The 14,874-nt window shown below is 42.3% G+C and overlaps 1 protein-coding gene across 7 annotated transcripts in view; it reads right to left on the bottom strand.

The window, feature by feature from the left end:
- Nucleotides 1–334: 334 nt before the first annotated feature.
- enah (ENAH actin regulator) overlaps nucleotides 335–14,874 on the bottom strand; it is a 101,021-nt gene continuing 86,481 nt past the window's right edge. For all 7 annotated transcript variants that reach the window (XM_061753180.1, XM_061753179.1, XM_061753178.1 and 4 more), the window contains 8 exons: nucleotides 14,191–14,528; nucleotides 11,526–11,668; nucleotides 11,312–11,360; nucleotides 8,268–8,319; nucleotides 8,089–8,161; nucleotides 4,513–4,597; nucleotides 4,249–4,306; nucleotides 335–2,619 (listed from right to left, as the gene is read on the bottom strand). In XM_061753180.1, the coding sequence (XP_061609164.1) occupies nucleotides 2,582–2,619; nucleotides 4,249–4,306; nucleotides 4,513–4,597; nucleotides 8,089–8,161; nucleotides 8,268–8,319; nucleotides 11,312–11,360; nucleotides 11,526–11,668; nucleotides 14,191–14,528 (836 nt within the window). In that variant the 3' untranslated portion in view covers nucleotides 335–2,581. The remainder of the gene's footprint in view (nucleotides 2,620–4,248; nucleotides 4,307–4,512; nucleotides 4,598–8,088; nucleotides 8,162–8,267; nucleotides 8,320–11,311; nucleotides 11,361–11,525; nucleotides 11,669–14,190; nucleotides 14,529–14,874) is intronic.

Here is a 14,874-nt window from a genome sequence, read left to right as displayed (position 1 = left end):
ACGTCCGCACATTCTTGTCGTTTCGTTTTTGCTGCGGGCGTTACTTGGCCTTCCTTTTTTTCCCCGTCACCGAGCGTGAATGTAGGACGCTGTGGCGCGGGGATGCGCTCGCACTGGGGAAGCAATTCAAAATGACATTCATTCAGACTCCAAATGTACACGACCGAGTGTCAAGCCGGTGCAATCGTTGGGTTAGAAAACACCGAGGCATTTAACAGAAGGAGAACAAATATTAGGGACACACACGGATGTCCGGGTTTTTAAAGTCACACCTGAAACAAACGGTTTCTTTGTGTCAAAGGGAAAGTCAAAAGGAATCAGATGGACAAAGTCATGACTTTTATGTCTTGTATTGCAATTTTATTTAACTTTCTCTATCAAAACAAAAAACTGTTAGCATGTAAGAAAAGACTAATTAACACGAACACAGGATAGGACACAACGTGGACGCTAAAAGAACAAGTCTGGAAACCCACCCCCCTTTGAAACATGCTGTGCCTTCAAGCGTGGAACCCCATCTCAAAAAGTTCCTGCAAATTGTCCCGAGCGTTTCCATCATTAAACTGACAAGGATGTGGACATATTCATTCCAATTCCAAATTAAGCAAGGAAAGCACATTTCTTAAACACATTTAAGAAATGTGAAGATCTCCCCTTCACCATTGCAGGCCAACGTCTGATTGTACTTCATAGCGGTAAGGGGGAAAAAAAATAAAATAATCATCTTGTTGCACAGATGTTTCCTGGAACAGTAACAAGGTCATTGAGATCTCCCTTCAATGGAACATATACACCATAAAATCACAAAAGTGTATTTGACGGACAAATATTATGACAAGTTATCGATTTGAAAACAACTTCCGAACAAGGCACAAACCGCATGGATCCAACAGAGATTGTCACATTGAGCCTGTCCAATAAGCGGATGCACTGTGAATTTAAGATAGGGTTCTGCTTTTGAAATCTCCATGATTTGACATCTAAGGAAGGCGACTTGGTCGAGCATGATTGTTGAGTCCTTTGGTTAGAAATGGCCACACAGTAGTTGTGATGTGTTTCCGTACCCAAGTGCAATCGGAAAAGGCTTAAGCACAGGCAGCCTCGCGGGTGGATGTTCAGAATAAAACGGGGATTTATGTGTGACAGATTGGAGATTTCTTCTTTTTCTTTTTTTGCAACTGTGATCTGTATATTTCGGACCAATGGCTTTGGCTCTCATCAAACGAATTCTTCAACTCTGAGCTTGTAGTCGGGGGGGGAAAAAAAAATAAAATAAATCTGTGTCACTTTAAGGCAAATAAAAACAAACCAAAAAGGTAAGCACAGGTGAAAGACTGAATGGCACGCTGAAATCCTTGAAGACACCACACACACACAGATTTATGCACACGAGTAGTAGTTTTGTGGAAAAAGGAATTAACAGACAAAAATCGTTCTAACATCAAATTATCTTAAGGACACAGTACGATTGGACGTTACGGCGAGGGGATAGTGAGTCCTAAATTAGGTTGATCCATAAAATCCCGCTCTTCAGTGCCACCATCTTTCTGTCCACACTGAGCTCCGATAGGCCGTACAGAAACATGATCGGCGACAGATGCTACACTTATTGCTTGGCATAAACTTGCGGGAGTGAATGCATTTTCTTGGCAGATTCGTCACCCTTCCGCTTTATGAAGGAAAAAAAAAAAAAAAAAAGGAAATGTTACCAAACGTGACAGAGAGGGACACAAAAGTCAGTCGGACGTCAAGTCCATCTACAGTGACCATGCTCAAGTAGCATGGCGGGTGTTAGCAAAATAGCACTTTTTTTGGGGTTTGGTAGAGAGCTACTACGGGGGCCGCTGTCTGACATGCGGCCTCCCTTGCCAATCGACCGACACAAATGAGGTGATTATGAGGAGGATTATGGCGCTACTTGATATGGCCTTTCATCTATAGACTCGAAACAGATGCCTGTTTTTGGAAATAATTTTGTACATATTTAGGTTCAAATGGCATTTGAGGAAGACGAGCTTTCCAGTTTCCAGCAGCGGCGGACTGCTCCATATCGTCCATATCCATTCACACTTGTTCATTCAGAATCACGCACGCACGCACGCTACTGCTATGGCCTTATGAGGAGGTGTGGGGGAGATTTTCCATCCCTACTTTATTCCCGTTTCTTGATAAAACGTGCCTTTTGATAGAAAAATCACCAGAACGATTTCTGATTTGCTTCTGCACCAATGATCTTTTACAGTATCTTTGAAGAGTTACATTTGTTTTTTTGTTTTTTTTTGCATAAAGACATGCGCTTTTCTTTCAGACTGCTGTCCTCCAGGATGCGACGTCCTCAGCAGGAAGGTGGAGGAAAGTGTGAGGCAGAGGAGTCCCACCCACCTATGAGAGTTCTACAAACATCACCCGGATTGATGCCGCCCTCCAGAGACCGCGCCCTCTCAGGTATACGTGGTTGTTTGTCTTCATTGTCGTCACCGCTACTAAGTTGATATCTCGTTCTGGCCGGCTGCATTATCTTGTCTAGCGACCAAAGTTGGGCCATGGGGCTTGGATTTGTAGAAGAGGGACTATGCATCATCTATGCTGTACTGGACCTGCCCAGTTCCTCCCTGATTGCTGAGGAGACACGAGAACAATACACAAATGAGCTAAATGCTAGTTAAGTGCTTGGTTTAACTCGTTTTTTTGTCACCGGGCACGTTGCAGTTATGATGGGTAACCAATGTTGAAATTACAAGTCTAGGGATATTTTAACATGATTTATTTCATATGACAATTTGAAATTTTGGTTCAGATTTTCGTATCATGAAAAGTTGATGACCATGATTTGCTTTCACGGGCCAGGCAAAATGATGTAGCGGGCCGGCTCTGGCCCCTGGACCTTGAGGTTGACACCTCTGCACGAATTGGTCATTTTCCTATCATTTGATCAATAATGGTAATAATAAATACATCTATTTTAGCTTTTTTTTTTTTTTTTTTTTTAAATGCCACTTTGGTTTTACATACGTAAATGTCCCCCATGCTGAAACAGCCAAAAGTCAATACGGATTGAAAGTTTTCGGCATTCATCGTAAAGGCAACCCTTATTGGCAGAGCAAATGGTGGTGGCCCATTGTGATACACTTTTTTTTTTATTTTTTTTTTAAATAAATTTTTTTAGAACTGTAAAGACAAAAGACAAGCAGCTTCACACAAACCGTCTGAGTTGCACAATTTACGTGTTTGTGCTTCAAACTCTGGATACAAATGATCCTAAATACTCATTATACCCATTAGACTTGTCTTAATCCAATTGTAATAACGGTATAGACATTTTTCCTACATACAGTATTTATTCGTATCTCAGAAATAACTGTTTGTAAAGAACCCAAAAAAAAAAAATTTTTTTTCACGTAAAAAGGCATATTAAGCAAGAGGAGAAAAATCCCATATATGCAAAAAGGTTATTAGCATTAAAAGACATTTTGGCATTCAAAGTTCTCAAAATATTCCGTTTGAAGGGTAACAACTGCCAATAATTCAAACGCTCATAACAGTAAAATGAATTGATTTTAAAAAGGAAATTCAGTGGGCCTCGTCTTTACTGTCATTGTTCAAATGATATGAAAAAGATCTTTCAAAAATAAAACATGAAAAAAACGGGCTTAAAGCTGTTAAAGTTATTGTCAAACTAAACATAAAACAAAGAGAATTCTATGTGTATTTAAAACGAGCAAATAACTTTCGACTAATGCCTTTAAGCAACGGCTATTTGAACACAAACGGTGCAGGAACACATTGTAGACAGGCAATATAACTGGACTCTCAGTCATAATGCTGTATTCTTTATTCTCTGCCAAGAATGATTCTCACTCGTTCTAGGCAGGAAACTCCCCACTGCAATATGATTGGCTGCCTGAAAGTAGGTGTGAAGTCATTCTACATTGGCCTTTACACTGTCCCCCAGGTGGCCAGGGCGCACACAACAGAGAAGCAGAACACGACTTGTCGCTTCACATTAACAATAAATGAACCCATCTTATTATTGTCAACTGAGCCATATCGCACTCGGTAGCCACACCGTGCCAAACAGAAAGTGCTGACTTGCACGTCACTGTTACGCTACGGCGATGTCGCAATAAACCTCCGCGGCTTCATTTGGGTACACGCCACACTAGCGGCAAACGGATAGGGAAGAACCCCCCTAAAACTGCTGCTAAACGACATTTGCTCTTAAAGCACAGTGTAAAAAGCTCAATTTACCATCGATGAGCTCTTCTTTTAGCTTCGACAGCTCCTTCCTCATCTCATCCAGAATGTCCTAGAGGGACACAACAGAACACATTTGCATTTCCGTAATCGTCCAAGTGCACACTCCAAACGCTATTATGTCTTGACTGTGCCGTTATTATACCCTCACCTTCAATCAAAGTGCAGGGATTTTGTAGCTAACGTAACGCTTTCATGGAAATACAGGATGTAAACAAAAAACAAAAAAAAAACACAACATATAACATGTTCACCAACCTGTTTCAATCTATCATAGTCAACAGCTTCTGTTGGCATGCCGTTGGCACTTACAGATGCTGCAGGCGTTGGAGTAGATTTCGGTCTGAAAGCGGAGCGGGAGAGCACAGTAATTGCACGCAAAATCAAATCGGTGTGGATTTAGCGCGCGGCAAATTAAACGTGTGCTGACGATGGGACAGTTCCGACAGAAGGAAAACCCTAACTTCATTGAAAGATTCCCATCAAAATCGGCGACCAAATGATTTGCTGGAATTAGCACTCATCTGTCATACCATTAATAGTCACATGTAAATAACTGCACATGTGGGGGGGGGGGGGGGGGGGGGGGGAAGGTACTCACCTCAACGTGCAATTAAAACGCGCCGACAGCACTAGTGTCAGCAAAAGCAAATGCTGCAGCTTCAAAGAGAGAGGATGTAAGACAGGAAGGATGCATGCAATAAAAGGAAATGAGTTCGCCGGTGCGCCAGTAGTTATGTGGCAGTGTTGTTGTTTTTGTGTTCAAAATCATCAACCAAAATATGTCTGTGGTAGTAGATAAGATCTAAAATATTAGCGGTGGAAATAGAAATGACGGCTTAACATGGGTGTCTATGGAGCTGTAACACTTGGCGACAAAATGACGATGTTTGTGTGTAAAGTTTACGTTATTAACCATCATTTACAAGCCCCAATTCCAGTCAAGTTGGGAATGGTGTGTAAAATGGAAAAGAAAACAGAATACAATGGTTTTCAACTTGTCGTCAATTAGATGCGCGACGAAGACAATGTCATTACTGTTCAAACTGATGAACTGCAAATGTCACTCGTTTTGAATTTGATGTCTGCAAACACGCTCCCAAAAAAAGCTGGGACAGGGGGGGGGGGGCATGTTGACCGCTGTTTTACATCACCTTTCCTTTTAACAACACTCAATCAGTGTTTGGGAACTGAGGACACTAAAGGCTTCTTTTCACTTGCGCGGGTGGCGACCGCGCTGACGTCACTGCGGCAAACCCGTGCGCAGTTTGCCTTTATGCTCGAGCGCTACCCGCACGCGCAGTTTTGGAAATGTACTGCAGGTCTCCTCCAATTCGGGGGGCCCATTTTAGGGCCATTTCTGGAACAAGGAACAAACCAACAACTATGGCGACCGTGGAACGGTATCTGCTAGAACAAATGGACTTAGATAACCAGATGATACGTTGAATTACACTGCAAAATCAATCAAGAAGCCGGTGGTGTCGGTGGTATGTGGAACCAAGGGGAACGCGGAGTACGTCATCACAGCATGTGACTAAAACGGACCAATCACGAGAGAGGATCTCTGCGACATTCTACATTCTGATGTACACCATCAGTTGCTCAACAGTCCGGGGTCTCTGTTGTCGTATTTTGTACTTCATCGCCACATATTTTCAAATGGGAGACTGGTCTGGACTGCTGGCAGGCCAGTCTAGTAGCCGCACTCTTTTACTACGAAGCCACGCTGTTGTAACATGTGCAGAATGTGGTTGGGCATTGTCTTGGTGAAATAAGCAGGGACGTCCATGAAAAAGAGGTCGCCTGGATGGCAGCACATGTTTCTCCAAAACCTGTATGTACCTTTCAGCATTAACGGTGCCTTCACAGATGTGTAAGTTACCCATGCCATTGGCTCTAACACAGCCCCATACCATCACAGATGCTGGCTTTTGAACTTTGAGTCCATAACAGTCCGGATGGTTCTTTTCCTCTTTGGCCCGGAGGACACGACGTCCACAATTTCCAAAAACAATTTGAAATGTGGACTCGTCGAACCACAGAACACTTTTCCACTTTGCATAAGTCCATCTTAGATGAACTCGGGCCCAGAAAAGCCGGCGGCGTTTCTTGGTGTTGTTGCTAAATGGCTTTTGCTTTGCATAGTAGAGTTTCAAGTTGCACTTACGCATGTAGCACCGAACTGTATTTACTGACATTGGTTTTCTGAAGAGTTCCTGAGCCCATGCGGTGATATCCTTTACACATTGATGTCGGTTTTTGATGCAGTGCCGCCTTAGGGATCAAAGGTCACGGGCATTCAATGTCGGTTTTCGGCCTTGCCGCTTACATGCAGTGATTTCTCCAGATTCTCTGCACCTTTTGATGATATTACGGACCGTAGATGATGAAATCCCGAAATCCCTTGCAATTGTACGTTGAGGAACATTGTCCTTAAACTGTTCGACTATTTTCTCACGCACTTGTTCACAAAGAGGTGAACCTCGCCCCATCTTTGCTTGTGAATGACTGAGCAATTCAGGGACGCTCCTTTCATACCCAATCATGGCACCCACCTGTTCCCAATGAGCCTGCTCACCTGTGGGATGTTCCAAACAGGTGTTTGATGAGCATTCCGCAACTTTTTTTGCCACCTGTCCCAGCTTCTTTGGAACGTGTTGCAGCCATCAAATTCTAAGTTCATGTTGATTTGCTCAAAACAATCACGTTTATCCGTTTGAACATTAAATATCTTGTCTTTGTGGTGTATTCAATTAAATATCGGTTGAACATGATTTGCAAATCATTGTATTCTGTTTTTATTTATCTTTAACACAACGGCCCAACTTCATTGGAATTGGGGTTGTAAATAAATTACGTTTTATCCAACAACCAATATACGCTACACCCTTATTATTCAGGTTTTGAAGCCTGATTTTATATATTCAGCGATTTAAAAAAAAAAAATTATTATTCATTCAAATTTGCCAGCCTTGTTAACAACACAAAAATTGCAGCCTCTCTTCATAAAGCCTTATTTCAGCCATTAAAAATGTTGAGTTAAAAAAAAAAAAAGATTTTCCGATTCCCTGATCTACTGGGTGGAAAACACTGCGGAAAATGTCAGTAAATCAGTAACCGGCAATGAGGAGAACAAATATGCAACAATATGACCCTTTGTTTGATATCCTTGGGAATCAATAAGGTTTTTGCTTCAGCACAGAAAATAATTACTGAAAGTACAAAATGTTTCCGTTGGGGGGGGGTGAAAAAAAAAAAAAAAATCAAACTCAGTCGGCTCTTACATAAACCTAAAAAAAGAATAATCCCAAAAAGTGTGAAGAAGAAATTGAAATGTGAGCACAAACGTACTGTACTACTTTGGCCATAGCTTTCTACGCCAATTTGTGTCAGGTGTTTCAAATAAACGGACTTCAAAGAAAGCACACATCTGATAAATTGCCTCGTGCGTGTCATTTCATGCGATGAAAACTTTGCCCCAACTAAGAATTGTGTCCTAAAAGAATTGCTCAAATATTGATAAACACAGAATTTTCACCACTCCTGCTCATATTCCAGCAGTAAACTCATAGTCGAGATGTGCACGCGAAGCCAACATAAGCTTTAGTAATGTTAGCAAGCACTGGGCAACCATGCTGAACCTAGCCAAAACTACTTCAGCAATATGCCAGTGTACTCCAAGAGTCTTATTTCCGAAGCATTTTTAGAACATCTACTTCAATGAAACAACAAATAGGATTCAAAGTGAGCTAAAATGTCCCCCCAAAAAACAAAAAAACACAAATGTTATTATTGTATCATGTAAGGTGGAGTAGTTGGGAGATACAGTACCTTCCTATAACGGGTGATTTGCTACCATTCAAAGTATTGTTGTTCGTTCTTTCCCATGGCTTCCTGGGCATGTCTGTAGGAGTAAAAACAAGTCAAACCAAGAAGCTTTTGTTAAGGAGATGGATTGTTTCCGCTCCCTGGCCCTTCAGTGTTGGCCGTTCGACTCTCCTGGCACTCACCTGGCGTGCTACAAGCCGACACTTTGGGGATGGTGGCTGCCTCACCCTCCTCCTGTTGGTGCAAAGGTCAGATGATCCACACAAAGTCAGAGCACAAAATAGAAAAGAAGAGATGCATTAAAATGACATTCTGCACAGTAGCGGTTATCTATATTTTATGTATTTCATTTGCTGTATTTAGTTGTCCTTAATGGAACCAGATAATTGAGCCAAAAAAACATTGAAAAATGAAAAACATTCCCACCACCATGCTTAACTGTAGGGATTGTATTGGCCAGTTGATGAGCGGTACCCGGTTTCCTCCAAATATGACGTCTGACTTTTACACCAAAGAGTTTGGTGTGAATGCCATGAAGCTTTGTCTAATCAGACCAGAGAATTTTGCCTCTTGTGGTCTGAGAGTACTTCAGGTGCCTTTGGGCAAACTCCAAGCAGTCTGCCATATGCCTTTTACTAATGAGTGGCTTCTGTCTGGCCACTCTACAGTCTCCTCTTTCCGAAGCGGAATGCTGGAGCTCTGACAGAATGACCTTTGAATTCTTAGTCCCTAACACAGGACCTTCTCCTGCGATGAGCCAGTTTAGATGGGCGGCCATCTAAACTTCTAATGAAGAGTCTTGGTGGTTTGCGGATGATGGAGGCCAGTGTGCAGACATTTTTCACTACACTTTCCCAGATCTGTGCCTCGACACAATCCTGTCTCTGAGATCTATCCCTCCATCCACTTTCCGTACCGCTTATCCTCACTCGGTTCACGGGGACTTTAAAAAGCTAAACTCAACCACAAAGTCCCTAAATACAAGCAGCACATCGACTGTCCCACCAGGGAAAATAACATTTTAGACCACTGCTATACTACACTAAATAATGCATACCGTGCCAAACCTCATGCAGCCCTGGTCTCGTCTGATCACTGATTAATTCACTTAATACCAACATACAGGCAAGAAGATAAATGCGCTCTTCTCTCTCGACACGAACGACTGCACCTCAGCACACCCGACTGTCAAACTCCTGAAGTTTGCAGATGACACCGCTGTCATCGGCCTCATCAAACACGGTGACGAGTCTGCATATTGACAGGAAGTGGAGCGGCTGGAGCTGCGGTGCGGCCGACACAACCTGGAGCCGAACACGCTCAAGACTGTAGAGATGATCGTGGAGTTCAGGAGGCATCCTTTGCCACAGCTGCCCCACACGCTGTCCAGCTGCCTTGTGTCAACCGTCAAGACCGTCAAGTTGCTGGGAATTACAGTCTCTCAGGACCTGAAGTGGGTGATCAACATCAACTCGTTCCTCAAGAAGGCCCAGCAGAGGATGTACTTCCTGCGGCTTCTGAGGAAGCACGGCCTGCCACAGGAGCTGCTGAGACAGTTCTACACAGCGGTCATCGAATCAGTCCTGTGTTCTTCCATCACAGTCTGGTTTGGTGCTGCTACAAAAAAGGACAAACTCCGACTGCAACGGACAATCAAAGCTGCTGAAAATATTGTCGGTACCCCCCCTGCCCACCTTGAGGACTTGCACGCTGCCAGGACTAAGACAAGAGCGTGCAAAATCCTCTCGGACCCTCCACATCCTGGTCACCAGCTCTTCCAGCGCCTTCCCTCAGGTAGGCGCTAACGATCAATGCAAACTAGAACTGGCAGACATTCCAACACCTTCTTCCCTCTTGCAATCAACTTCTTAAACAGCTAACCTACAATTCCATTGCAACATGCTGCCAATTTTGATTTATTTATTTATTTTTTGTCTTGAGTTTGTTGTCACATTTCTGTCGGGCCAATTATACATTACTCGTGCACTCACTGTAGTAGTCTCGCCACGCTGCACTGTTTTTCGTATCTGTTGTTGACCAATACTGGCCACTCATGCCAGAGTAGCATCTGTACCGCTTGCACACCGACTGAGGAGTAGCTGCAACATTTGCACAATCAACATTGTCCCAGATGATCGCGCTACTAGTCACTTTAAACTGCATCCATTCCTTGAAGTCTCGGCGCCCTTTGCACAATGATCATTGCACCGATCATTGCTATATTAGTCATTCGAAGTGCTAGAGGACTCTGCATCTTTTTGCACAATTGTCAAAAAAACAAACCAAAAAAAATTGCACCGGCATTACCAGATAACTAGCAACCCTTCATTGCTCAGTGACTGTTTTTCCTCAATGTCTTTATCTCTCCAAAGTGTTCTCTGTCAATTGACTGTCTGCTGTCGTACTAGAGCGGCTCCAACTACCGGAGACAAAATCCTTGTGTGTTTTTGAGACATACTTGGCAAATGAAGATGATTCTGATCTAGAGCCTTCAATTAACCTATCATGCATGTTTTTGGGATGTGGGAGGAAACCGGAGTACCCAGAGAAAACCCACACAGGCAAAACCCACACAGGTGAGGCCGAGATTTGAACCCCGGTCCGCAGAACTGTGCTAACTCTCTGAGATCGAGGGTCAATTATTTCTGAGTTTTCCATCTTTAATAAAATCGCAAAAAGGAAAAACAATGTTTTTCACATTATTATTATGGGATGTTGTGTGCAGAATTTTGAGAGGGGGAAAAAAATCCAATCAATCCATTTTGGAATAAGGTTGTCAAAAAAAAGTGAAGCGCTCCGAATACTTTCTCAATGTGCTGCATGCATTTTCTAAGTTGTCAAGACTTTTATTGGAAAACAAATCATTTGACCCTTCTGCAATTTCTGCAATTTGATCAGTCATTTAAAAAAAAAAAAAAAAAAAAAAGTGGTTTGCAATCGGAAAAAAATCATTCCAAAACTAACTGCTCGTTCCAACTCATTGAAGGCAATGTGAATCACCAACGTAAAAACTGAAGCAGCAAAGTTAGTGAAATACAAAATGAGTCATGCCAAAGCTTTTGGTCACGACTATATCATTTTTTTTTCACTATATGCAATCCAAACGAGGCATGCAGAAAACACGGAGCTAAGCACAAAGGAATTGATCGATGAGCTCCGACAGGAATGTTATCAATGCAGTAATGGCACACATGAAAAAGGGCAGAACAGCTCTGATGAGACTTACTGATCTCTGGTCGGGTTCAGGTGAAGAGCCCTTCTCCGCAATTCTTCTTCTGCAAAGGACAAGAGCAATGTTGAGGCATTGGTATGGTTTCTCTCATTTGGTATTTCCAATACAATGCGACTCACGCATAAAAATGAACAGAGGCATTCACAAAAAAATCAAAACATTAAAAATAACATTTTTCAAATTGATGAATAGAAATCTAAGGTGGTACCTTCTAGCCAATAAAGCGCTCATTTCCTCCATGAGCCCGCCTCCTCCAGGTAGCGGGCCATTGCCTCTGGACTCCGATTTGGCCCCCGCAGTCCCGACTGTCCCCAACAAGGCTGCTGCCAGAGCTGCTCCGGCATCATCACTCTGAAAACATTTTCAATATTACTTCCTCTGAGGAACTCACATGTTGTATAGTTTTGGACAAAAAATGATGGATCCACTTTTGGACATGATAAACAACTGCATGCTCATCTGGGAAGGCCTTTGCTCAACTATTCCCACAAAATTGGAAGCATCGAATTGTGCAAAATATCTCCATAAGATGAAGGATTAAGAGTTAATACGCCCTCTAGGTCAAACAATCGGCTAATTAATTGATTAAGAGGCGTGTCTGGATAAATATAGTGTAACTCTGCATGGGTGTGTCTCTTTTGAGAGGGGAGGTGAAAATAAACAACTGAAATAAACTTGAATGCGATTGACTTGGACTTGATGCTTAACTTGCCAGGTCACTATTGCAAAAGAGATGTTCCGTTTTAAGTAGACTTTTAATTTAGTGTAGTTAAATCATCTTTAAATAAACTAAATAGAAATAAATCTGGTTTCACAGGGATGCACTCCCTCTTAGAAACTGGCATGTGGCTGTGTTCAGAAGCAACACGTCACATTCAAACTCATGTTCAGTGGGAGTCCACACACACCTGCCACCATCTCAATTTTTAAGTGGAGAGACAGAAAGCGAAAACAAGACGCATGTTTTACAGTAACTTGTGTCTTAAAATCATCATAAAATCATGCTAATGTTGTCATATGCACAACCAAAACAACAGCAAAAACATCTGCAGCTTACCGCAAGGTGTTTTGTCAAGTCAGAAGTGGGCTGAAATATCCAAGTTTCAGCAATGACAAAACTACGCCGCATGTTAAAGCTGTGGTTTTTCGTACTCTGTCATGTAAACACGAGTCGTGTGCAGCTGTCACGACTCACTTTGATTGCCCCGCAAAGCCCAATAGAAGACTGTGTGCAGACGTGACTTTATGTCGTTGGATTGGTGAACTTGAGTCAAACATCACTGTGCATTGTAGCAACGGTGCCTGATGCGGAAGTCAAAAACAGAAGTCTAAAAATAGATAGCGCACGCAGTTATTGACAAATGAAAGTAGCAAGCGGCATGCAGATTATTGTAACGGAGTAAAAGTACCGTTTCTTAACATAAATACTCGAGCAAAAGTAAAAACTACTCTGAAGTAAAAGTACAATTTATCCAAAATGTTGCTTGAGTAAATGTAACGGAGTAAATGTAGTGCCTTCCTACCGACCTCTGCCAATTACAACAGTAAAAATATATAGTCATCTATTGTGATCCAACACAGAGGATCAAAATACAATAAAAACAAATACCGTAATTTCTCGCGTATAATGCACATTCCCCCCCCCCCCCCCCCCCCCCAAAAAAATTGCCAAAAGTTAATAGTGTGCATTATACATAGGTATAGGGGGAAATGGGAAAAACCTTTTTATTAATGTATACCGCCATCGAGAGGTAATGAAAAAGCTGTACACTTTCATTCTAATATGCCACCACCACTTAGTGGCTATAAAAAAGGTGTAGACTACACTTTCATTCCAATATGACAGGGGTACATACGGCTGCATATATTTACAGTTGTGCTCATAAGTTTACAAACCCTGGCAGAATTTGTGAAATATAGATTTTTTTTTAAATATGAACAACAACCAGCATTAATTTATTAATGGTTATGTTTAGTTTAATGACCATTCAATTTCAATCCCATTAAAATTAAATTAAATGTGTTTCACCTGACCCTTCATGTTTTCTTTAAAGAATTGTACCCATCTTACAAATTCTGCCTGGGTAATCCAACATATGAGCACAACTGTGTGTTTTCTAATGTACTCAACAAAAGTAGGTAAATCTAAAAGAAAAAAAGTATTACGTGTTCAAATAGAGTGCTTAGCTTCGGAATAATTATTTTGGGGAAGAAAACTAACAAAATACCGATAATACTTCATGTTTTGATCATATGGGTAGAAGCAAAATCATGCATTGTAAAAATGCATTATACATAGGTTTTTCCAGAATTTTGAGGTCAACTTTGGGGGTGCGTATTATACATGGGTGCACAGTGTCAATCAAAATTGAGCATTATAACCGTTGGAAAGATTGAAACATTTTATGCTGCTCCTGTATCCATTAGATTGTGCAAGTGGCCATTATGTTGTGGCTGGTCGCTGTTTAATCCCCAGGCTTGATTTTACTTCCCTTTCAGCTTGTTGGTGGCCATTTTTGTCTAGAATGAAACCCATTCCCAAATTGTATGATTCAATACATTAAATAACAAGCCGTTAAATAATATAATTGATAGGTTTCAAGGGGCCAAAAGTGACCAAAGACAGGGCCAAAATGGACAATATGATTTACACAGTACATTACTGATATAATTAAAGATCCACAAGTTGGAAATTGCAAAATTAGACAAAAATCTCCACCTTTGCGAAGTTTTAATACATTTGCATAGCATAGCTAAAACTGTTTGAGGTGGACACAAATGGTCTACGCAGAGCCCAGAAGGATAATGCATGAATCAATACAGTAGAGATGTCTAAAAGTACAAATTGTTGTGAACCAGGAAACTTTGCTCACCCTTGGCACTTTGCGCAGCTTGGCCCCTGCGAGGGCGGCAGCCAGGCCTGAGATGGGACGGTCCTCTGCAGGGGAGAAGAGGCCAGCGGGAAGGGGAGGTGCTGGGGGAGGTGTCGGGGACCCAAGTGGAGGAGGTTGCCCGGGTGGCGAAGTCGGTGTCCCAGCTGGAGTCAATGTAGGAGGCAGAGGTGGAGGCGGCGGCGGGGGAGGGTGTCCTGATGGCGTGGTGGGGGTGGCCGGGGTGGCGGCCGCAGATGTCACAGTAGAGCTGGGTGGCAGGGGTGGAGGTGGGGGAGGGGCGGGGGTGGGTGTGGTCAACCCCACTGGTTGCACAATGTCTGTTTGTGTTGTGAGGTGGGGGTGGAGAAACAAAGAAATAGTTTAAGGGCAAAACTGTGGACCTTTATTGGCAAATTGACCAATGAGCAAAAGGTTTACACATGGTTTATATGCTCAAGCATGTCTAAACAAACTGGGGAGAATAATGATGGGTGAGTCAATCACTATCAAGTGCCTTTGGCGTCCTCATCAGAATCACTCAGTCATCATGAAAATGTAGCAGAATATTTCAACTCTGAGGTCTTATTATAAGTGACCAAAGATTTGCACACATATCAGTACAATAATGTCTCTTAAAAGGTCTTTCCTTCATTTTATACCATTTCCCCCCCCCCCCCCCTTTGG

This window comes from Phyllopteryx taeniolatus, chromosome 18 (assembly GCF_024500385.1).
Source record: "Phyllopteryx taeniolatus isolate TA_2022b chromosome 18, UOR_Ptae_1.2, whole genome shotgun sequence".
In the NCBI taxonomy this organism is placed as follows: Eukaryota; Metazoa; Chordata; class Actinopteri; order Syngnathiformes; family Syngnathidae; genus Phyllopteryx; species Phyllopteryx taeniolatus.
Note: the sequence above shows the minus strand (reverse complement) of the source record. Positions and strands in the feature narration are given on the sequence as shown.